Source organism: Pectinophora gossypiella, chromosome 24, assembly GCF_024362695.1.
Source record: "Pectinophora gossypiella chromosome 24, ilPecGoss1.1, whole genome shotgun sequence".
Lineage (NCBI taxonomy): Eukaryota > Metazoa > Arthropoda > Insecta > Lepidoptera > Gelechiidae > Pectinophora > Pectinophora gossypiella.
Window position 1 is genome coordinate 493,336 of NC_065427.1, and position 26,239 is coordinate 519,574.

The 26,239-nt window shown below is 38.6% G+C and overlaps 1 protein-coding gene across 2 annotated transcripts; it reads right to left on the reverse strand.

Moving 5' to 3' along the window:
* Window positions 1–2,044: 2,044 nt before the first annotated feature.
* On the reverse strand, window positions 2,045–23,850 carry LOC126377774 (dual serine/threonine and tyrosine protein kinase-like). 2 transcript variants are annotated; one of them, XM_050025594.1, is made up of 22 exons: window positions 23,623–23,850; window positions 17,532–17,688; window positions 16,971–17,131; window positions 15,786–15,902; window positions 14,819–15,256; window positions 14,033–14,247; window positions 13,579–13,682; window positions 12,952–13,178; window positions 12,455–12,571; window positions 11,976–12,090; window positions 10,997–11,250; window positions 10,420–10,636; window positions 9,333–9,420; window positions 8,538–8,705; window positions 8,140–8,269; window positions 7,521–7,639; window positions 6,997–7,088; window positions 6,443–6,575; window positions 5,758–5,936; window positions 4,974–5,199; window positions 4,568–4,653; window positions 2,045–3,923 (listed from the first exon to the last, which is right to left on the reverse strand). In XM_050025594.1, the coding sequence occupies exons 2-22, from the start codon at window positions 17,644–17,646 to the stop codon at window positions 3,682–3,684; spliced, it is 3,543 nt and encodes a 1,180-aa protein (XP_049881551.1). In that variant the 5' UTR covers window positions 17,647–17,688; window positions 23,623–23,850; the 3' UTR covers window positions 2,045–3,681. The 2 variants fall into 2 exon arrangements, with proteins under 2 accessions (XP_049881551.1, XP_049881550.1); XM_050025593.1 differs by having other exon boundaries at window positions 17,532–17,692.
* Window positions 23,851–26,239: the final 2,389 nt, after the last annotated feature.

Genomic DNA, 26,239 nt, shown 5'->3' on the forward strand with positions numbered 1-26,239 from the left:
ATAAAAACTATACCTAAGTTGGTATAGTTTACAAACTTAGGTATAGTTTAATTTAGAATTGGAGGCCTCGATTTCAATTCGATTAGACTAATATCATTAAACGGCTATAAAAGTAATGAAATTCGATATTATTATAGTCAATGCATCCATGGTTGGTTGGTGCTAAACACCGCAAGAAATGAATCATAAGTAATGGTCATAAATAATAAGAACACGTGTACTTATAAAAGGAATTTTATTTTCATTTGATCTCGTGGCAAATACAATACGCACGATTACTTAGTAGCTACATAGGCTGGCTAGCAAAAGCTGCCCGAGCTAAACGGCGACAATTTATAAAAAAATACTGGCATTGCCGAAGTGGAGTTGATACTAAAATGCTACGGAAAATATTTATCTAATATCAACTCCCCTTGGGCAGTATATACTTAGTATATTCGGCTATAGTTTTCTTTAAATTACAGCTTTCGCTAACCAGACTCTAATTCGTAAGATACAAGAAAGTGGATGCCACAGTGATGTTCATAGAAATACAGGTACATATAAAATTTTAAAACAATAAATAAACAACTGAACAATTTTTTTCCATCACAACTTTTGCTCGAATCTTTAAGAAACCTTATAAAAGACTTTTTTATTCATTTTAAAGCTAGTTTTACTCAACTTTCAAAAAGAAATAATCACTTTTAAGTAATTATTAGAAACTTTACGATATAACAGACTAGGAACTATGTGATAAAAGCTGTATAAAATTATCATACACTATACTTTTAGAAAGACATAAATAACAAGTTAATACATATAGCGCCGGCTAAACTCAATTGTCTATAGACTTTTACACTAAGTAAGTTGCGTGAACTCTTTAGCTCATTTCGATACTGAGAAAAGACAAAGTCAAACTTATACGCAACGTTATGTTACCACGTTAGATACATAAAGTATCATTATTTTTCAATAAGTAGATACAGTTTTCCCAACGGATAAATTCTGAGAATCTCTAAAAAATATATATTATCTTATCCGACAAGTAGTGATCGACTGATCGATCAACCATCCAGGCTACTACCGAACGATCGATGCTCATCAATGATTGATGATGATAGCTCATTTAGTGATCTAAATGAGTCCTGTCGTCAGAAAGCAATACTGCCGATATTATCAATAGTATTGCTTCGGATAGTATAATTATCGATTGTGGCCTATAGATAGGCAACAGACCCCTTTGTCTATTTTATTTATATGTTACAACAATTATTTTGTAGTGATTGAACATTTAATTTTATCGAATATATTAAAATCGATACTAAATAATACTTAAGGGTGTCCGTCGCTCAACAACAATAGATGGCAAAAGTGTAGTGGTGATCGTAATTATTATTTTTGTCATAATTAAACTAAACTAAATGATCTCTACACCTTTTTGCCACTGCTTGAAGGTGTTGAGAACCTACAAACAATAAAAAAATATTATAAATCCTTCCTAGTTTCTTCAAGTTTCCTCTGGGTCGCAAGTTATGTCATTTTTGTATTACTAATAAACCTTTACAAAACTTTTTTTATATGTAGTTTCTAGAAATAAGTAATAAAAATAACATTTAAGTTGACAATAGCTTCAGACCTAGAGTAAACCTGAAGAAAATAGAAAAGATTTATAATATTTTTATTGTTTGTAAGTTCTCTAGACCTTCCAGTAGTGGTAAAAAGGTGTAGAGCTAATTTAGCTTAGTTTATCTATGACAGAAATAATAATTTCAATCACCGAATGGCATGGCTACACTTGCTCCATCTATTCTCGCTGAGCTAGGGTCCCAACACCCTTAAAATGGTTTACATTAGAGCAGTGGTTAAGCACAAGCCATTTATATTGCAATAACGTAATATATAGCAATACGCAAGCCAATTATATTGTTATTTAACAGGGGATAATAGGGTTAGAAGAAGAAGATATTGCAAGAAAAAACCAAGACACTTATTTATAGAAACAATGGGGTAACCCATATCTATCTATGAAGAATTTTACTATAGTAATATTATAAACATCGATAGGACTTCACTCGATAGATATGTAATCACTACAAAACAATTGTTCGAGCAACCGCGATAATGGGGCCTGTCATAATCATTAGTGAAGAACTCGCAGAAAATCACCAAAACAGTCATACTTATTAAAACTTACAATTTCACATCGTCGACCCTCACTGATAATATAAATTGTGACCTGTTTACAATAATATAACAACTAAAATAAAATTTTGTTCACACACTCCCCATCGAATCACAGGCAATATATATTATATTTATGGGAACACATTTTTTGTCACAATCTACACTTTAGTCAGCTATTATTATAATTAGTCTTATTACATGGTATGTAGCACCATAATGCTATCTTCAGAATAAGAAAAATATAACGCATATTTTAGTTCGAGCCTCCTTTATGTTAGCAACAAATTATGTAATTACCTTCCAACCATCTTCTTGTAATCTTTTGACTGAGTATCGATAGGGCTGTGCCCAGCAGTGGGGCGTATTAGGCTATTTATGTTAAGTTAACAATAATAGTAATTTAACTTTACAATAATTTGAGTTTAAAACAAACAGTTGATAAATTTTAGTCTCAAAGTCACTAGAGAAAACAGCAGGCTAAGATATCACTGAAGTATTACTAAATGAATTGCATTGCATACATTTTGCAACATTACAACGTTCAAATATCTATCGATATAAATGTAGCTATTATTAAAACTTTTCAATAAAATTTAGGTATTTTATTCTCATAACGTCGCATCATAGTGAAAACCACGTGAACTCCTGTTTGAAAAATAACATTCTGATGAGATTTTTTTCACAATTCTATTTCTTTGTATCAATTTCAATTCGGTAAAAAATTGAGGCCAGAAATTGCGACTTGGATTGAAACTAACTCGTCTATTGCGAAGTTTTATTAACAAAAATCACATGCGAAAGTGATTTTTCAAAAAGACATTTACGTAGTTTTCAACACATACATGTATGAGAAATTGCTTAAAACTTTAAACGAAGTTAGTTCGTAAACAAGACAATACGATACAACTTTGCAAAGCAAAAGTTTTGCTTGTTACATGCGACATAGTCAGTAGTGACTAAGCTCTTTAAATCAAAAGTTTAAAAAAAAGTTTGCTACAAACAGTTACGCTTCACACTTTCGCAATCGATTCTGAATCTCACCTTAAATAGTCCCTTATTAATGCAACCCTGTATCACTTATGTATTCACTCTTAAGTCACGAACACCCTTCAACAGAATTGAAGCGGATGAAGCGAAGGGATTTGAAATTGTCATAGTAACGGACGCAGATTTTCCAATTTAATTAACGTACTATAGGATTCAAAATCACTTTGTGATTCCTAGTTTGATTAGGACATTGCGGGCTGATCACCTGATTGTCCGAAAGTAAGATGATCCGTGCTTCGGCACGCGGTCGGTCTTGGCTACAATTTACTTATAGTATGTAGTCGTTACAAGAGCCATGTCAGGGTTGGCGACCGAATAGTAACCCTGACGCCGTGGTTAATGAGGTCGATCATTAATCTCACAACCCACACTATAGAAGAGAGGAATCAACAAGAAAGGAATCCTGACGCTCTGGCTCAGCTGTAGTAACAGAAACGCAACTCGTTTTCCACTTCAAAACCAGCACTATCATACGCAGTTCCTGTCGAGCCCCGTCATGTCGATACTGTCGTCATCAGACACTTCGTAGTCACTGGCGGGCCGTGGTCCCACGTCCCCCTCGTCTTCGCGCAGCGCCTGCTGCAGTAGACGCTCGAGGCGCGGCTGGATGTCGCCGAGCAGCGCGCGCTGAGCGGGCTCCGACGCCCAGCACGACTCCATGATCTCCCAGCACTCGTCTGAGAAGTGCGGGAGACGCTCTGGCCGGAGACCTGACGAGAAATACCTTCCGGTCACTTACATATACATACATATGAAGATGATATGTCCTCTAGGCACATCATCCTAGCTGGCAGACGCGTTATTTTAAAATTAAATCTTCAAATGAATGTCTTATGACAAAGATACAGCGCCGTTTGCCTAACACAATGTTGCACCTGTATATATTCATATATATTCCCCTTTCAATCATGATTCTATTTAAATATTAAGAAGAAAGTGAATAATAAACACGATAAACTGCTTCCACCTGTAAAAGCTTTACAGTATAAAATCCTCATATAATAAATCAAATGCGCTTTCTATTCGTATTTACCACACATAACATAAGAATAAATAATGTTTTACAAGTAAATAAATACTTGAATAGGCGAGTAAGTAAACAAGTATATACAGGATGTTAGTGACATGAATTTTCCGTCGCAAAATAATGGAATTGAAAATAATTAAAAAATATACTAAAATCTTCATGATCTTTCCGACAGGAAATTCCACTAATATCAACACAGACTCATGGTCTGAATCATTTCCCTAAGTATTCGTTACGATGCCACTAAAACCCTGTATAAATAAAAAGTAAATAGGTAAGAGTACGTATGTAAGTAATAGTAGTACTGTCTAATAACCGTATTCTCACCTCGTTTGACTTTGCTCCAGAGTTGTTCCTTGTTCTGGAACATTTCGAATGCGGACGGCAATTTGACATTACCTGCACACACGTACCTGTAAACAAACAATCACAGATCCAAGAATCATTTATCACTTTTATTTTAACTCAATCACAGATCCAAGACCTCTGACAACGTAATTACGAATCTCATATTATATCGACAACGTTTCGAATTCCGAGTAAAAACATACGCAACACATCGCCGCCAGCGGGAGCAAAGAGAACTAATGAAACGAAGTCAAAAGAAGAGCATCCCCGTAGCGTTATCCCGTTTTTTATAGGGTCCGCTTACCTAACCTAAAGATTTATAAGTGATTGCCTCTTGATTTGTAAGTGATTGAAGAAGTAGACAGGATTAGGAGACCCAACTTACCAGAACAGTATCCCAAAGGCGTACACATCGACCGCAGCGTCATATTCTCCCGCCAGCAGTTCCGGCGCCATATGCACGGGTGTTCCCACTACGGACCCGGATATAAGAGCCTCGGCTGCGCAGAAGCCGAGGTCAGACAGTGAGGCGCGGTCATGGCTGTCCAGAAGCACGTTCTTCATCTTGATGTCGCGGTGGACTAACCCTAACGAGTGGAGGTAGCGGATACCTGGGGGACAAAGTATACTTGAATTTATGATGGAACATTTTAAGAGATGTTTGTGTATATTACTTTAAATAAAAAGATCTTGCATAGGATGACAGTTTTGCCACATAGCAATACATGACAAGTTGATGCGCCCGGAACATTCTTCGCAAATTGGCAAAATTTTCACTGTGATGATGACAAGACAAATTACAAAGGACCGAAGGAAAGAAGACCCCATTTTCACAAACATAAACTTTCTTCATGACATATTTCTCCTGAAATGTGTCTATTTCCTAGCAGCATTAAACAACTGAAATATATTTTTATCGCAGACGCAAAATTGCATTTCATTATTCACGCTAGGAATTAATATGGAAGTCAGGGAAATGTCGGTGAAAACGAGCATCATGTTCCGAACCATCAAGAACCGAGATCTACGAGTACATCCGCTGGCCAGACTGAACCCAGCTCTTACCGCCTGATGCGGCTTCCACACGTGGCGAGCCCATGACTCTGCACTACTGACGCGTGCAGACGCACTTACGTGGGTGGTGGAGGATATACCTGTTTACAACTTACCTTCAACAATGTCAGCAGACACCTGCATCCGCTTGGCCAGACTAAGCCCGGCTCTCACGGCCTGGTGCAGGTCCCGCGTGCGTCGCTCGGACACCAGCAGCACGCAGGGCCCGGCGCCGCCGTGGCGCTGCACCACGGACCCGTGCAGACGCACTATGCGCGGGTGAGGCGGGATGCTCCTAAAGACAAATCAACTCTCTTCATCTCTATACATGCTCACCGGCTTTGAGTACTCTTGATATGGCCTTTCTTTAAAATAACCCGATCATTATCACGAATGTGATGTGTAAGTGATAATAAGTGGAATTCCGTGGTTTCTGCCTAGCCCAAAGGGAAATATGTAAAAATACTGTGCATTCGAAAAACGGATAACCCGAGTGACGAGTATGTTCTTTATGATCGCAAAACCTTACATAAACAGCTTCATATACTGCTGAGCAAAGGTCTTCCCTCAATCAGACGGAGAGCAGTGTTCTCTTAGTGGCGTTGGAGGAAGTGTGAGGAGGGTCGTATCAAGCCAACCGAAGCGCACACATTGAATAATTAACTGCACTCGAGACTGCTTAACTGTATTGATCGGTATCAATCAACATGTGTCAATGGTTTACGAATTCCACTCATCGAGTATATTTACTACTTGGTTTGTAGAGTATGATGCTGATGATTTTGTAGTGGTAGTGGTAACCTGGTGTAGAAGAACTCCATGGCGAGCTCGTGGTAGTGGCGGTCGTCGGCCGGCAGCACGGACTTGACGGCGGCGGGCGCCCGCCCCGCCCAGCGGCCGCGCACCGCGTACACCACGCCGTACTGCCCGCGGCCTGCGACCACACACTCATCATAGCTACTCTACACCGACCATTTTTTAACTTGAACAGTTTGGCCTTCAAGTGTACCAGAACTGACAAATCTTGCGTTAATTTTGGAACACCCAAAAACATACAAAATGACACGACAAATATCCCTGATGGACTGATAATTTTTATGATTTTAATATACGGTTTTCGGGAAATTTTGTGCAGAATTTTTAAAACATCGAAACAACAGAATCACACCAACATTTCTAGGTCACATTTAACAAAAATCTTAGAATCATCTTAAGGAAAAATATTGGCCTGAAATTGACCATGGGAAGCAGCTGGTTCCAAATGACTCTAGTGACGAGTATGTTCTTTATGATCGGAAAACCTTACCACCGACTAATTATTGAAAGAAGTATCGACCTCTTTAGAATATACTCACCAATTTCTCTGCCTAGTTCAGGCGTACCATACATGAGTAGGTCACACATGGACGTACTTTCGAGACACAGTCGAGCGAACGACGGAGCAAACCTGTAACAAATTAACTAGTTAACTAATGCACCACCTTGCCCAATCCAAAAGACATACATCTGGGACTGAATGAAATCTGATACCTAACTATGAAGTTATTTTACACAAATTATCAACAAAGGAGACGGACTTCAATATATTTTTTTTTATATTAAATGTAGTTTAACAGCCCTTACACTATTGTTGTCCTTCACTAACAATAGGTTCAAGAATGAGATAGAGCTACTTTTGGTCCTGTCAAATTAATTTTAAATTGAGTTGGTGATAGCCCATATCGGCATCTTTGCAGGAATTTTGACAAATCAAATCAAATATACTTTATTAAATAAAATAAAAATAAAATAAAAATAAAAATCATTTATTTCGGGTGTTTTCCCATAGTAATTGCACAGAACTAAACTACAGTTGATAGTATATAGATGAGCATCTTACTTCTTTCTAATAGTGAGCTTGACGTCTTCGGTGTGATGCAGCCGGCCCGCCAGCGCCGCCTCGAGCGAGGCGAGTGCGGACTGGTAGCGTTCGTGCGCCACGCTTAAACGCTCTAATATCTACACATATAATATAACAGAGTTCACCAAATTATTGTCAGTATAATACCAGCTCCGTATAGAATGCACTTTCTGGGGTTTCTTTCTTTTGTCAGCGTTGACCGCATCGCAAGCAGTACCTCAGAGATACTTGAGACTGGTATCTGTGTCAGTCAGTAGTAGCAAAATTCCTATGACTAGTTAATTAATTATGTACATTCAAATCCGTGGACTTGTTTCGTGGCGCGTACTATATTATAATCCTGGTTATTAATCTTGTCTTCGTTTTGAAATAAGACGGAATCAGTGCAGTGGTTATATCCTTTCAGACGATACTCTGAGACGAGAATCGCGGCCATCTGGACACCCTCAAGCATGTTGTCTTACATTTTTATGGATTGAGCCATCGTAGCTCCCCGTTTGTCCGGCAGGTTAGTGAATGCAACTCAAGGCAAAATTATTCTTCATTCTATATTCTATATTAAAAAACTTCATATCAAAAAAGCCCATTATGAGTGTACCTGCGTAGATATGACGCGCGCCAGGCGGTGCGGTGTGAGCTCGGCGCAGGTTTGCAGCGCGGCCGCGCGTCGCCACACTGGGCTCAGCACACAACACGCCTCCTCTGTTGCGCCGCCCACTACCCGCAGTCTGAAATAAACCAGTAGAAAACTTAATAGACAAAAATCATCAACCTCAAAACCTTCCAAAAACTTAATAAATCGACTAATCTTCAAGAAAATAAAAGTCATTACAGCGTCATTAATCTTCGCATCGGCTTAAAGTGCCTTCACTTTACAACTTCAGTTACATGAGTCATATCAAGGGCCTCTGCCGGCTCAACCCTAACCCTGACGCTAAGGTTTGGTTGGCAATTACATTACAAGCTATATGAAAGAAGTAGACAAAGAAGACTGACTTGTGAAACAGCCGCCGCAGTGAGTCGAACAAGGAGCGCAGCAGCGAGAAGGAGGCACAGGGCTGCAGGTCCACGGAGCGCGCCACCGACACCAGCGCGCGCATGGCCTCGCTGGCCGGCCGCCCGCCCAGCTCCGCGCGACACGACGCCTCCAGAGACTCCAGGCATCTGCAATATCACGTACTAATGGTGAGCATAGACTGCTTGACAACTTAGTCATACTTTTTACGAAACGTCAAAACGAAAATTTTCCTTGGCGTTTGTCTGGAAATACTTTTGAGTGAGACTTCAATAAAAGCAGTCGAACGTCGTAGACATTGCTAATTAAAATTCAAAAATATGTCATAAAGAAAAATAAAATATATCTTTCACCCAGTACTCTAATCGAGAGATTCGGACGAGTCAACCACACAACTCCAACGTAAGTATCAAAGTGCCAGTTTTCATTTGTCCGAGTTACCACCACCTAACCCGAGTTTCCAGTGGCTAAGCGGCAGAGCTTCTTCTTCCTCGCTCTCTCGAACGCTGTGATCAGTCGATTCCGCAAGTCTCTTCTTATCTCCACTTTTGTGAAACCCAAAGAGTCTCTCTTATATTTTCCACCAAGAGCCTTATCAAGGCCTTAGACTGCTTAAAAATATCCCTCAAATTCATGGTTTTTTTTTTTACATAATGTGACGTTAAAGTATTGTGCAACAGACAAATCTAACCAGTTATACTAGCTACCAGAAATCAAATTAAAATAATGTATTTCATAAAAAGATGTAAACAAGTCTTCTTAACAACTTTTCTCACCTTTGCAGCGTACCAAAGTAGGTGTCTTTGAGGCAATCGACGAACTTGACTAGCTTCTGACTTATTTTTCGACTTAGTTTCGACAGAACTGCAAAAAAACAAAGCAAATAGGTTATTTAAAATAATATGTTTCGTCCGGCTAAGATCCGTGTGTCTATTATGTTCATATATGACAAATCATATTCTGGCCCCTGTGATACAAGCTGTGCTTAGTGCAGGGACCGCCGTAAACAGTCTTGTTATTGTTATGTATACTCTGTATATTTTATGTACAAGAGTGCGGTTTGTCGTAGTGAGTTTGGTGCGAGTTCAGATGGTTCCGAACATTCCGGTATCAAAAACATAAACAAGCGGCAAAGAAAGAGGGTAGACAGATATGTCTGCCCGTAGAAAATTATGGATCTACCTACTCCACTCCAATCTCATCAGTCATCCCGTGATCATGACACTTGCAACAGTGTCGAAATATCGGGAGTCTCATATCCCCATTTAAACGCGGTAAGAACCCGTTATTATGTGTTTTAATTATGATAATAACCGCGTAAACTTAAAACAATGTATATTCTTAATTCTTCAATAATTCAAATTCAAATTCAAAAATATCTTTATTCAGTAGGTAACATAGTTACACTTTGAATCGTCAATTTTTACATAACGAACGTCTCATCCGCCTAAAACTACTGCAGCTTCTCACAACCTGTATAGCCGGGGAAAAGAAGCTGCAAGAAAAACCTCGGCACAGGGCCCTAGACGTTCTTTAAAAAAAAAAAAATAAACATAAAATATTGATATACAATTGAGTAATTTAGCTGTTCTATCTAATTTAGCTGTAATATGTTCTTTTAGTATAAAAACGTTTATCATTATTGCGAAATGCTGTCTAAATTCCATTTGAATAACCACAAATAAAGTTTGAAAACTCAAAGGATACCGCATTGGAAGCTTTTTACACCTTCTTTAACGAAGGCGCAACAAAATCAACATTATAGGCAATCTATTCAAATATTCTATCCAGGTCGACGAATCCATTCACTGCAATGGCGTATAAGATACGCTAAAGATAAGAAGAAGTAAATGAAAATCCCACCAGTTTGCTGCACATCGAGTGAGGCCTGCTTGACGGAGATGTTGAGCGTGTTAGTGCACGTAGAGGTGGCACTGCCCAACGTGTCAGTGCGCCACCGCGACTGTGACTGCGTCTGCAGCTGCGACTGCGACGCCGACATGCTCAGCATATCTGGCTCGTTCTCCACGTGGATCGCGCCGAACGCTGACGTCAGAGATGACGTGTCGTCCGCTCGCGGCTGCAAGTTAAATATGCCTAAGTTATGTATGGGTAATTAATTCCAGTCATTACACCTAATGGTTTAAGATTTGAAGGCCTGAAGATTTTTATCCTCGTTTGTGCCGTTTCCAATGTTAAGCAAAGGACATTGGAATTTAAAAGGACTTTGGGCCTTACTTATATAAAGTTGAACTGGTATCTGTGCTAGTTTTAAGTTTTTTAACACTGTTCATAAAGAACTCGCAATAATATTAGTTAAATGCATGCCACACAAGATACACGGGACGATTTTGAAATTGACTTTAGTCGCTCTACGGTCATTACCTACAACTATAAAAAAATATTTAATTAATTAAATTACGAACATCTAAACACTTACCTGGCGCCTATAACTTTCAGTAACACTAAAGCTCTCGTCGTTGGAGTGAACGATATCATAATCATCGAAGTTATAGCTTTCATACAACACTGCTTCCTCTCCGTCGGACGGCGTCTGGTCAGCAACACATGTCTGGTATGTCGTCTGACTCTTCGGGCGTGATATTTGAAAAGACAATTCAGGGCTACTTCGTGATGACGAGTAGAATATTGAGTTTGATATAACGAAGCGACGGTCTTGGTGGCAAGGCAAATCTGTAAACAAATACATGAAATAAAGTTATAATGAATATTTATTTGTACGAGGTATTCTCGAAAGGCATAGTTCCTAAAAGTGCAATCAATATTCACATTAAGAACACACAGAAGAAACTTTCTCGATAACTTCAACAATACATACAAACACAATGGGGTAATAACGGCCTCCGTGGTCCAGTGGTTGAGTGTTGGGCTCACGATCCGGAGGTCCTGGGTTCGATTCCCGGTGGGGACATATCACAAAAAAATACTTTGTGGCCCCTAGTTTGGTTAGGACATTACAGGCTGATCACCCGATTGTCCGAAAGTAAAGTAAGACGTGCTTCGGAAGGCACATTAAGCACGTTACTACTTACTGATGTAAGTACGTAGTCGTTATATGAGTCATGTCAGGGGCCTTTGGCGGCTCAATAGTACCTAACCCTGACACTGAGTTGATGAGGTTGGTATTCCACCTCACAACCCACACTATAGAAGAAGAAGACTGGGGTAAGCAGAAACTATGTAATTCCATTTGCCCAAACACCTGAGAAGTCAGTGGACACATCCATCGCACAAATGCCACGTCAGAACCCTAAAGAATATGACACGCCATCAACTCAATAAGAAGTTACAACCATGAACCATCCATGTGTTGCGTCTGTATGTTGAAATTGAGTTCCTGTCTGTGCAATAAAGTGTATTTCATTTGATATGAAGATACAAAGCAGTGTTATTCTCACCATCAACACTCCAGTCCATGTTGTTGATCTCCGCCCGCATCTCAACCAGCACCTGCTGCATGATCTGCAGCAGCTCCTGCTTCTTGTCACCTTCAGAGAACTTCTCGTTTATCGTCTGATAATATAAAACATTCATTATTCTTCAACCACGATCGTTATCTCTAACTCGATAGTTCTCACTCATGATTGGCAAAAAATGAGTTTACATCAAAAGGGAAAAGGAGACAAGCAGATCTCTGCTTGTCTCCTCGCACATCTGTGCAAGAACTGACAAATAGTTACTAACTAAGCATGCCCCATTCTCGACCACATCGTAAGGTGTCATCAGGTGACGTTGTTGTCAAATATTTACTTATGACTAATAAAAACACTGCTAGGGAGAAAGCTGTCGAGCATCTCTCTGATTCTCTCGTACGCTGTGTGGCAGATTCCGCCAAATTAAGAAGACAGTATGCAGTATGAGGCGCGTGTGAGCTAACCTCGTATAGTTGTTGCTCCTGTGTGGCGACGTACTGTATCTTCTTGGGCACGAGCTGTAACTCGCGCGCCATGTCGAACGACGCTAGTATCAGCTGCTGGAGCAACTTTACGTGGATCTGTGGAATACAAACAAATACTAATCAGGTTCTTGAGGTATATAGTGCTGACTCAACCTCGTATTGCGAAGTATACTCATTTTATGTATGTTTGGCCAGGAGTTATTATTTCCTTCGCTGGACATTTCTAAGGCCACAAAAGTTGTTACAATTTCAATTACTGGTTTCACTGTATGAAGAAACGCACTGGCAGGAAGTCACACGAATATCTGTCGTGTCGTGACTAATTGGGTCGTGTACTAGGTTCAAGATAAATGAAGTAATTTTGTGTTTTGACGTTTAATAAAAAAATAACTGATTTGACTAGTTGGAAACTAGCCTATTTATTGTATTTTTCTTTTAATCCTAACAAATAAACATAAACGGAGGAAAGCACTAACCTCGCTCAACTTGGTACAGTATTCCAGCAAGTAGCTCTGGCAGCAGTCGGTAGCGAACTTCACCACTTGGCTGAGAAACGTGGTACGATTGGCCACGCGGCGGTCGTCGTCTCTCTTGCTCTGCTTCCCGACGTCAGTCGCGCTCGCAGCAGAGACAGACGCCAGAACTGTGACGTCATCTACTATCGTCCATTGACTTTTCACGAAGTGCTTCTGAGGAGGACTGGCTGCAACAATAATGTGGTTGACGTTATGTACGTGACTGAGTAAGTATAAATATGTGCCTTATTCTAAGGTCGCATAGACTCCCGTAGTGTTCTATGTGGAAGTGCTACGATTCAAGTGTGGATCATTGTAGGACTGATAGTCTGTCACCATCTTAGGACGAATATTAGGAGTGACTGCTCATGGTTGTATCCGCCCCGATAGTGGCGTGACTTCTCGATAAAACCAGCAAGCAAACAAGTTTAAATTTATGCTAAGTAGTCCTAACGAGACGAGTCCTTGGATTTGTCAGTCCTTGGAAGACACAGACGCCCATTGAAGGGACATGGCGCTTCCGGAGGAGACTGGCTCCAAAATATCTCCCTGTATGAAGATGTCATGTAAACAATAGTATAGACCCACACATGAGCTCCCACTGGTCCAACAGATCGTTCATGAACGCGATCTGCTCCTCGTGTCGTCTCCGCTCGTCCTTCTTGTACTGCTCTGAAGACTCCTGCGCATGCCTGAAAACAGAATAGGGTAATTTAAGAAATAAAAACTTCTACTGTTAAAGTTGTAAGTGATTCTATTTTAGTTATATCCGAACATTTATTACCAGTGAACAATACTAAAACTGCATGTCCAATTTGACCGATATTCCGATCATAAATAAACTAACTTTCATTTAACGAAAGAAAAATATTCTGACCCTCTTTCCGCTCTGATTTCTCCCAAAAAGTCGCGCCGTTTTGCTTTATCAAGAAACCATCAACAGACAGAATGGGACTGAGGGCAGACTGTACAGGACGTAATAATTAATGTTAACCCTAATGTACATAAGTCAAACACTCTATTATTTCTATTCTATTCTCACCTTAGCACACCATCTTTGACTAGCTCCTGATCAGACTCGGGCAGGTCTTCAGTCCTGAACACGGTGTCCTCAGTGGACTCGGTCGCCTCCACAGGCAGTCTCACACTCTCTCTTCTAGTCTCTTCTCTCTCCATCTCCCTGCTGTTCGAGAAGAGAACGAAGAACACTTGCGCCTTCGGGTTGATCTCCTTTATTTGATGGAGATCTAGACAGTTCTGGAATAAAGAGTTTGTAGGATAACATCCAATTTGTATCACAGCAGTATTGTGTTTCGGGATATATTACTACGTATACAGGGTGTTAGTGACATCGTAACGAAAACTTTGAGGGACGATTCAGACTATGATTCTGAGTTAATATCAAATAGAATTTTCCATCGCAAAAGGATACAATTGAAAATAACAAAAAAAAATTAATCTTACGACGGTAAATTCCACTTGATATTAACCCAGAGTCGTGGTCTGAATCATCCCCCTGAGTATTCGTTACGATGTCACTAACACTCTGTATTATTACTTAACATTAAATATAAATAAAATGTGCACAGGCCACTATTTTTTATTTTATTTTTTGTATTGTATTGCATACGGAGTATACTCCAACAGGCTGCTCAAGTAGTGTTCGTCAAAAAACTTGCAGACCCAACTCAATTTAGAAACTCGAACCTCTTGTTAATATTTGATCATGCCGTTAAGATATCTAGTCATTAAACAACAAATATCGTCGTGGCGTATCAAGTTGCACATTGTATACCCAACCTTCATACACAACCAGTATAACTCTTACCTCCGAAGTGAACACACTGGGCCCACAGCTGGTTTCCTTCCAACGCTCACTTCCCCCTAGCTCCCTCGCGTCACCGCTCTCTTCCTTCTCTCTCGCACAACCCGCCGCGCGTGCCATATTGTACAAATTAAACATCGTCCAAAACTCCTCTTCGCTCTTAGAGCTTACCATACGATCACAGGCTATACTCTCACTGAACACACTTTTCCCTATCCTATCTACAGCGTACAAATACACGGGGTTGAAATTCTTTAGTATTATCCCTCTTTTAGAGTAAAGTTCGGAATGTAGTTGCTTTAACGTGGAGTAGGAAACAGGTCCGGGGTCGCACTCTAGGTCTGGTGGAACTATGATCTTGAGGCCGTCTTTGAGGAACACATTGTTAAGTTCTATCTCCAGCATCGTTGCGAGGTCGGTCTGGTCTTGTCGAACTAGATCCTGCAAAAATAAAAATAATATTATTGATATCCATCTGCACGGTATAATATTTCACATCGCCAATTGGAACTACTGCTACGTAAAAAGTTTGTTAAAGAATGTCTGTGGTTGTAACTGCGCATAAACTTGAACAGCATCAGGTCGGACGGATCACGATTTTTGGTTTTACTTTTAGCTTTTACTTGCTATGATGTAAATGACACTCCCCTCAAGACGTAGATGGATGCGTACCTTTCAATGCCCATTGTATTTAACTGGGTGCTAGGAAGGACCCTGGCGATAATGTATATTATATACACTAAGTCCAGTTATAAAAGATCCACTTATTTTAGCGCAACTATTCCTAATAATCGACATATCAAGTGACATTACGCCACAACTTCTACTACAGATTAAGTTGAGCGTCAAATGGAACGGAGAATCAGGATTTCTTCTTCAGTTATTAAAAGATACACGTATATTAGCGCAACTAATTCTAATATCGCAATGTCCCGAAGGAATTTAATAAAGAAAAAAAAATGCAAATTGCCTCAACGGGGATGGTATTCCAAGGCCTCTTGTTACACTCAAGCTCCTCAACCAGCTCGAACTCGGAGTTGCCGAGCGTCAAGTGCACTTGTGTGCTGCTGCCGTACTGGATCCGTAACTGAGAACAACATTACTACGTGAGCCGGCATCAACCAATCAAATTGTCACAGAATGGACACCTCTTGCACGCAGAAGTAGAGGCAAGCCTATGAAGCGTTGGAAAGATGACCTGGGAGTATAAAACGCCACATAGATGCCATTCACCTAAAAAAGTCATATTGCTACTTGACGTTTGTTGATATTGCGCACTTACATTCCTCGTCCTGGATTCGAAGGGGGGCATATCGCAAAAAAACATCTTGTTGTCTCTTTGTGATACCTAGTTTGATTAGTACATTGCAGGCTGATCACCCGATTGTCTAAAATTAAGATTATCCGTGGGAGAAGCTTTGACTCAATAGTAATTCTGACACCAGTGCTGATGAAGTCGATCATTGGGCTCATATGCCACACGAGAGAAGTGACATGTGGCGTCCATCCCAATAGATATTACGGACATGATGTATGTGTAGTTAAAATAAAAAATAGTAATAAACAGTTTGATAAGCACAAGCAAATAACGATGATTCATTAGAAAAAACATCCGAACATGGTTCTCAGTGGAGTTAATTGATTTGTTTGAAAACAGATTCATGTGCCTGATAATTTCATCAGGTTGTGTAAGCGGTCCCCGGATAATATATCTATGTATCTGGGCAGAATTCGAGTGACATCATCGAGTTATTGCATAAGACTATGTAACACTGCAATTTGGGCCAAGAACTTGAAATAACTTGCTGAAAATTTAATACAGCGGGCACGTAATTCTGACCTTTTTCGACCGTATAATTATGCGGTTAACTACCTCGATTAGCAAGTCGTCTTTTTGGTTTGATTAATCTAGAAATCAAAATTATTTTACAAATAGTGTCAATTTGGTTTCTTTCTGCTGTCCGCAGCTGTCACCATCAACGTTCTATAAAAACCTAACGTTGCGTTGGATGAAACCCAACGCCATCCCATCTCATATATTGTGATAACGTTTTGACGTCATCTAACTCTATTTTACGGCCGGTAGGTGACTGCACCCTAGCTTTACCCGTGTTGAGCATTGAAACGTTTATGTTATGCTGTTACGAGTACAAACCCATCGACAACCGCGTGGCGGCGGGTCAGGCAGCAGTGGTCGTCCCAGCAGACAGTGCAGCAGCCGCGCCCGTGCCGCCGCGCTGCTGCCCAGTATAACCAGAGCCGTGCACCGCGTCGCTAAGTTGCCCAACTCTTGCACCGCTATCGATATCTCTGGCTCTGCAAATTATTCACACAAAAAGGCTACAAATAAAGGAACGAAAACAATTACGTACCTAAGTACATATGTGAGCCAATAATAAGTTTGAATAACTAAGCAAACCTCTAAGAAAAATCAGGAAACAAAAAATAATTCTTACCAATACAAATTTGTGTTGATTTAAAAATGTTAAAACGGAACACGCTGTTAATGATCTCCTGTCGTTCTGAACTACTTACTATTTATCTTGCATCATACCATCTCAGGACTAAATATTATCACTATAATTCGCTTATCGCAGGCACGTAATATAGATAACTATCATCATTTTAGACATTATATTTTGTAGGATATCGTCTGCCGCAAAAGTCATTTCAATACATGGTTCGATAGAGAGAAGGAGCACTGAGTTATACATACCGCAGTGCAGTATGTCGGTGACGTCATGCAGCGCGCGCTGCGTGTCGCGCACGAGCCCGCGCAGCGTGCGCTGGCGCACCGCCACGCGCCGCGACCACGCGCAGCCGCCCGCCATGCCGCGCCCGCCGCACACACGCGCCGGACCATGCGACCCGCACTTGCTGAAACAAATGCATTTGCTTGATTTGCATATCCATTGATTTGAAATTTATTTCGGATGGACTAACGAGCACATTTGCATTTGTTACTAGTGTTTATGAAAATACCTTAGGAAAATACCCACCAACAATACATACACAAAAAGCAATAACTATTTATTGAATTTAAGTATTTAACACGTTATTCCTTTTCATTGTGAGTGAACCCATATTATCGAGAAATTATTTTCGACTGTGTGATCTAACCTTGTTTGGACTGGTTTTCCCTTCGCGGGTAGGAAGATCAGACAGGCAGTCGCTTCTGTAAAAAACCAGACATGTCAGATCTTCAGGCTAAGTAAGCGAGGCTTGTGAAAACGGAATAACTACAGGGAGATGACGTTATTCCTCACAATGACGATTTTAGCATGCTCACTCCTCGCTTAATATCGTTTAAGGCACTTAAGGTTCCGGTGTGAGATAATAACGCCGCACAACAAAATATATATCTATCACTTTTATTACCCGTTTATGTAAATAGGCGTTAGACGGTCGATTATAAGACATTCAAACGTGTAGATAATGTACTTAATGTACCTACATATATTAACAAAGGTAACAAAGAAAATAAGTAACAAAAGGCTTATCTTTTCGAGCCAAACCTGCATGGTGTAAAATATTACTAACTGTAAATTTGATCTCTTTTTAAAATACGGACGATGATGAAACTTTCAGAGATCAAATTGTTCAAAAAAATATTTGCGAAATTCAGTGACTACTGACCTTTGTCTTATACTATGTACCTAACGTAAATATTTTTTATCTTATCAACGTATATTGTTTGTAACTAAACAGTTGTGTTACTTAGTAATACAGTTCAGTACTCTCTCTGTTTTGTAAACAATAACCAAAGTTTAGGTATTTTTTTCAGTAAACGCGGATGAAGTAGCGGTCAGCGCGCGACCACCCAGCACAGACCCACGACACTGCGAGCAAGTTGTGACAACATTACACTGCGGTCAAATTGACAGCGAAACATCCTCGAGGAACATTCAAATTCAACATGGACCCATAAATACTAAGTACAGCTACTTTATTGACACAGAAACAAACGTTGAAAAGTTTGCGGTCGTATGACATGGCTGCAGTATGTGCATGATGTTAACCTTTCCCGAAGCAAACTACTTATTCGGTATGAATTAGCATAAAATCGTATGTTAAAAGTTTTTAACAAACTCTAAACAAGTAGAAGGACATTGTCAAAAATTGCTACCATAAAAAATATAATCATTCACACATAAACATGTAACAGGTGGTTAAATAAACTAACGAGCCACGAAGAAGACTAAGGTCTATTTCACACCGAACGGGCGTAAGTGATACCAATGGCGATAAACATAATATTTCGGAGTTTACGCGTAATAACCACAGTAGTGGCGCATGCTTTACATCAGGATTTGTCTTCAGCTGCGATCGCGTACCAGCTTCGCCAGAACAATGCAAATCATAAGTAATATTTCGTTACGTAGTAGTTTCTATGACTTGTGTCCGGTTAACGGCATAAAACTCGCCCCCTATTTCATGGCACTAAAAGATAGCTGGCGAGGAGTGCGTGTACCCACATATCTACCGTACGCCTCTGCGTAGTCCTTCTATACAGGCGTGTTATATGTTATGTTATGCGTCTAGTACAATGCGTCATGTCTAAGCGATGTATAAGACGACCTTCAAACCGTAACGCTTAATAGAACTTTATAATGTCTATTTTAATATTATTATAGGAATACCCTTTTCCCAGCAGTGGGTACTTATATGCTAGATTAAATTAAGTAAATAGAAATTATAGAAGCGGTATCGCGCGTATTATGCGGGGGAGCCATCATCATCACGTGGGGTATATGATCGACTTCACCTACTCTATCAGAATTATCAGAAGCCTCTGAGAGGGCTCCTGTAAAGACCATAATATCGTTAAAAACCCCGTTAGCGCCCCTTTTTAAAACAACACATTCTGATGTGATTTTTTTTAACAAAACCTGGAGTTTTCATTTTTATTCCGGATAAAAATTAAATTACACTTTTTGCCTCGATTGATACTAGCGTGTCTATTGCGAGGTTTTGTCAACAAAAATTACATCCGAACGTGACTTTTCAATGACCTCCTTCTTTTTTGAAGTCGGTTAAAAATGCGCCTACGAGGTGTTTCAATACGGCGACGACAAAGCGGCCGGGACCGATGACATGTCTTCCGACATTCGGAATCTTTTTGGTGTTCAGACGTACAAAGTTAGCACATCCAAAATCGCTGAAATATAAGTATACCGCCTATCACTTCGTGCTGGATAGTCTAACAACCGCCTATGGGACTTCAGCGGTACCCAAAGCCATCGCTAATGTGATGCATGACGTATCACCTGACTCATACTACGTCCACAGCCGCTGGCGCAATACAAAAACGCGCATCACACAGCGATATCGAGAGTTTTATTAAATAGGCCACATGTATGTAACCATATGAATATGAAGCTTACGACCTGTAAATAAGAGTAATGATACCTTTGCATTCATGAACATTTAGAAATGAAATAGCATGTTGTAAAGTGGCGAGTTTTCAAAATTTGTTCTATTTCGAACTTTTTTGTTTCAATTGACGTCATTGTGCTTTAGTTTCGGAACAATAACATTCGCACTTATACATAATACACAATACCATACCTACACAGGTACTAGCTGTGGCAATTCAAATTCAAAAATATATTTATTCTGTAGGTAACATAGTTACACTTTGAATCGTAATTTTTACATAACGAAAGTCTTATCTGTCTAAAACTATTGCAGCTTCTCACAACCTGTATAGCCAAAACGTACTACCTACGTATGTTGGCGTGCATTATAAAGTATTTCTCATTTACGTACCACTTAAATTAAGACGAAAACAAGTTCTATGTCACAATTTCACGAGTAGAAAAATCATATCACCCGTAAAAAACTGCAGGATTACACGGAAATTAGCAAAAGTCTTACAAACTAAGTAACATATTATTCAATTTAGAACACTTTGGATGTTTATAGCATTATACTGTCAATACACAATGAGTCAGAACTCTACTATGATGATAGAAGAGCACTAAACACCTTTGTAGATTCTAAACGGGATGTGAATGACTGATTGATACTTCCAGAATTACAGTGTATTGTGCAACTATGCCCCTACACAGCCATTAAAAATTGATTGAATTTATGTTTTGGTAAATGGACAATCCAAGTAGGTCGATTGATCGTGTTCGTAAATTAATGTCATATAGATTTATGAAATATCGTAGTTCTTCGTACAAACATGAGCTTGTTGTTTAAATAAATTAAAATGAGAGTAAAAATAATAAATACGATAAAAATAGGCGTAAACGAAATTATAACGATTCATTGACTGAACAAAGTAAACAATATAGTTCGTCATTTTGTAGCAAGAACACAGTAACAGTATCTAGTAATTGACTAGAAATTATCAGTAATGAAGGCGTTCACCTCTTGCCCGTTTAACATATTAGTTGCAGACATTACAGTCATTTTGTTAAAGCAAATCCATACAATGCCTACAGTCTACTTTTCTATGAGTAAAGGATGACAATATACGGGGTGTTAGTGACATTGTAACAAAAACTTTGAGGGATGATTCAGGCCATGATTCTGAGTTGATATCAAGTGGCATTTTCCGTCGCAAAAGTATGGAACTGAAAATAATTAAAAAAACAATAAAATTTTCATGAATTTTCCAATAGGAAATTCCACTTGATATCAACTCAGAATCATGGTCTGAATCATCCCCCTCAGTATTCGTTACGGTGTTACAAACACCCATATCTACGTGTATGTACTTGTAAGGAGTGTAAGTGACATCGTAACGAATACTGAGAGGGATGATTTAGGTAATTATTCTGAGTTAATATCAAGTGGAATTTTCGATCGCAAAAGTATATAATTAAAAAAAAACTAAAAAAAAACTTGAATTTTGCGACGGAAAATTCCACTTGATATTAACTCAGAATCATGGTCTGAAACACCCCCCTCAGTATTTGTTACGATGTCCCTGTATACCCGAAAAATGTAGAATTCTCAACACTATATTAAAATTTAATAATAAATTAGTGTTTTGTTCTCTTTGTCTACCCGGCATAGCAATAGACTCCATTATTACAAGGAAAACCATTATATTGTTGCTATTCTTAGCAATCAGGATGTAATGAAAGATTTTCTTTATATATTTTGTCCTTAATTATTTTTTATACAAAATGCTTTGTAAAAATAGTGTTATTTCATTTTCACATGAACTAACACCTAAACAACAGCCCTGCACCGGGGTAGTGAAATCCACAAATCTTCAGATAGACGTATAATCACTCTGTATATCTAACTTAAAAAATGATAATGAAGAATGAACCTTAGTAACAGGCTCAAATCAAAGATAAAATAAAATGTAATTCCTTACTGATAAGAGACAGTAAATGAAATGATTAGACTATGTATCATGAGAGAGAGCAGGTCAGTGCGGTACATGATAACCCGCAGGACAACTACCTTCAATGCATAAACAAGCCCTGACTTCTGTTGTTGTGTTGTTTACTTTAATACTCAAGCCAAGGTCCGGCCCTGAGCACTTGGCCTTGTCAAGGAGGATGCAGTCGTTACTTATTTATTTATTTTTTGTGATTGTTTCTTGCAGCTGAGTTGGGTTTATATGACATGGAGGACGCAGCTGAGTCAGTCCTGTCTTTCAAGTAGTCACTTCAGCCTGACTGTCCTTATCGAAAATGTTTTGTTTCTTTTGTCGACGACATATGATTTCTGGAATACTTAGTGGTGCTTTAGATGCATTTGTAATCTTTTTTTTTTTTAATGAAACTAAAATATTTTTATGTGAATTTTAATAGTTGTTCATTAATGAAACATAATGTGTATTCGTGGCGGTTACATACTTTTGTCTGGCAGAGGGTTTATCCAAACTGAATGTTAAAATCAGTAAATTATTAGTTACACATTTATTGTAACAAAATATTGGTACTATATATAACAAAATATGTATATACTATTAGCTTGACGTTGTTAAACCCCCGTTGTTCATACCGGCATCATTCCCACAACATGTATTAAGTTTGTATTGTGTATACAACAAAAGGACCGTAATGTATCTACTAGTTCTAGACTTTGTTTTGTAAAGAACAAATATAACATATAGATCTCATCAAAACAGCTTCAACAAAATTTCATAAAACATTTCAGGAAGTATGTTGGTCAAATGTAATTATACCTAGACATTGCATATGCATTTATTGCTAATATTGTATTTTATAATTACCGATACACACATAAAGTTTATAATATTTGTATAAGTTTATTAATATTTTCTTTTCTTTTACCTAACTTTATTTGCACCACAAACAGAAAAGATTTGAAGGAAAAGAAAATGTTTGTTTGTATTTAGTAATCTTACTTATGAATAACAGTATACCAAGACACTGCATAAATATATTTCATAGTAGTAGTGACTTATAAAAGTAATAGTTGTGGTTATTAGTATACTTGATAAACATGAACAAAAATCACATATAACAGCATAGCATTGTGTGAAGTGTGGGTACTAAACCTACATATACAATACATAATAGATATACAAAGGCAATACTTGTGTTTTGATGCAGCAATGATTATGCAAACCCAGCAGACTGCAGGAAAACCGGTTCCTGGCGTGGATTCGGCCACATACTTATAGGTTCCGCCATATCTGGGTACCGCGCAAAATATGTGGGTAACTAAACAAAACAAAGTAAAAGTGTACCAAACTAATATACCTACTGAACTTTAAAAGTTACACTACAAGACTTAATATATAAATACTGTAAACTTCCATAAACACAAGAGCAGTATAAGTAGGTCATATAAAACAGTAAAACACTTACAGTTGTATATTTATTTACGGTTCAAAACTAATCCAATTTCGAGGCACAATCCTACGCAACTCTTGTATAGCTGTTCTTGAAACGAATAACTTTTAAAATTATGGTTTCTAAAAACACTTTATGTTCGTACATTGTTCTTAGCGGTAAACATTATTGCAAGGAGATTATTGCAAAGAAACAATAAAATGCAAGAGAAACCGACCCGAACAAATAGCAAAACACAAATTGACAATTTTTTTTTTTTTTTTTGTTTTGGTTTTCCCCGAAGGGTAAGGCAAAGGGAACTATGCCCATACAGCCATGTCTGATGTATTTTTTTTCTTGATGATTAATGAAATGATGAAAGGTGATGATGATGAAACCTAAGCCCCCACCCTCGGAGTAGACTCCTACTCCGAACCCCAAACGAATTAACTCAAAAGTCCGCATAAACTTTTGAGTTATGAAGCGGCTTCCCAGCACGAAGCGAAAATAGGCAGATACACTTTGTTTATTGAATACTCCAATATAATAACACTCGCGAATGTCTTCCGACTAACTTAATGCGATCATTAACCACAAAACACCACTTCGTATTAATTATTTAGATTACTCAATGAAGAAAGCAACTGTCCCGTTCCCGTTTCCCGCCGAAAAGCCACAAATTGACAATTCCAGTTCCCATCGGTTGTTGTTGTTGTTGTTTAAATTCGCCTTATATAAGGCAGGCAAAGATCTCAGGACCATACAGCCTTGACTTTAGTAATTTAATATTCGAAAATCACGATCAAAATAGGCCTAAGCCTTGTCTTCAATTTTCAATATCCAATTTAGGCCAGTGCCTTGTCTTCAGTTTTCAATCTCTCTCATTTAAAATTCTTATTAGGCCAAAGCCTTGTCTTCAGTTTCCAATATCCAATTTAGGCCAATGCCTTGTCTTCAGTTTTCAATCTCTCTCATTTAATATTCTTAATAGGCCAAAGCCTTGTCTTCAGTTTTTAATCTCTTTCATTTAAAATCCATATTAGGCCTAAGCCTTGTCTTCTGTATCCAAAATCTTGAAAGTAAAATCCAGTTTAGGCCTAAGCCTCGTCTTTATCCATGATCTTGTCACATCCAATAATAAGAAGTTCCATTCCAGTAAAGTATTATCCGGTAAAGGTTATACCAACCAATTAAGGTAAGTACGTAAGTATAGTCTTCAAATTTCCAATAAAGTTCTAGAAACAAATTTATACAGAGCTAAATAAGTCTCAGGATTTTGAAGCAGTTCAAGCACAGCACGCGGGACTTTGCCAGGCTCTTTGTAAATATTTAGCAAGTCATCCATTAAAAGCAAACGTTCTATTGCAAAATGAGGACAATTGTAGAAAATGTGATCCAAAGTTTGATCTTCTATAGAGCATAAATTGCACGTAGGGGATGCAATTATTCTCATTCTAGCTAAATGCGCATTAACTCTGCAATGACCAAAGCGAAGACGACAAAGAGTCGTGTAAAATTTTCTAGGAAGTAGATTTTTGTGTCTAGCAAACCAGGGCAACACAATCTTATTATTTATAGCCCAATACCAAGTCCCTTTTCGACTTTCAATGTTTTCAACAATATTTGTCCAGTGTTTAGACCAATCTTCGTACATTTTTCGCCTGAGTACAGGGTAGAGATCAGTGTATGGTATAGCAATACTAGGTCTGACGTTTGCTCTATCAATGTCACTGTAGTTTGTTATCGTTTTCGCTAAGTAGTCAGCTTGTTCGTTGCCAAATACACCTTTATGAGACGGAGTCCATAAGAAAGTAACAGAAATGTGATTTTCTTTCAATTTCCAGTACAAAGCTTTAATTTCGTATTGAATGTAGTTAGCAGAAGTATTTAAGACGTCGGATTGAAGGGAGGATAAAGCACTCATGCTGTCAGATATTATTAGCCACCTGCACCTGATCAAATTTGAGTTCTGTTCAATAAACTGAAGAGCCAAAACAATCGCCATGCATTCCGCTGTAAAAATACTAGTGTGTCCAGGTAATACAATTCCATTTCCTGACTTGCTATGAGATACATAAAAAGCGCTTGACACCTTGTCTTCACATTTGGAGCCATCGGTATAGATACTGTGATAATCAGGATAATTTGCTATCAGTTCATACACTTCTTCCTTCGTTTGTAGGTCACGGTTGATAACAATATTCATACCACTATATTTGCTCTCAAAACTTCCACTATAGCAAGGCCATGTATACACACTTTTATAAATGTGGTACTGCTGATTAAATTGAAGAATCTCTGAGAAGTCGTGAAGTATATAAGGGGCAGTATCACTCAAAGGTGACAAAAGATGAAAATATGTTGATAATTTATTCATAAGAGGATGATTATGTTGAGAGGACAGTTTTAAAAGAAAACGAAATTTTAAATATTTAAATCTGAGTAAGAGAGGAGGCATCTGACATTCTCCTTGTAAAGAAACAATGGGTGTTGTTCTCATAGCACCAGTGACTGTGCGAAGATTTTTATTTTGTAAAATTTCTAATTTATTAACTAATTTTTTGTTTTCAGCATAACACAAGAAAGCATACTCAAAGTGGCTTCTCACCAGAGACTTATAAAGCATCAGTAATATCTTTGGATCAGCACCCCA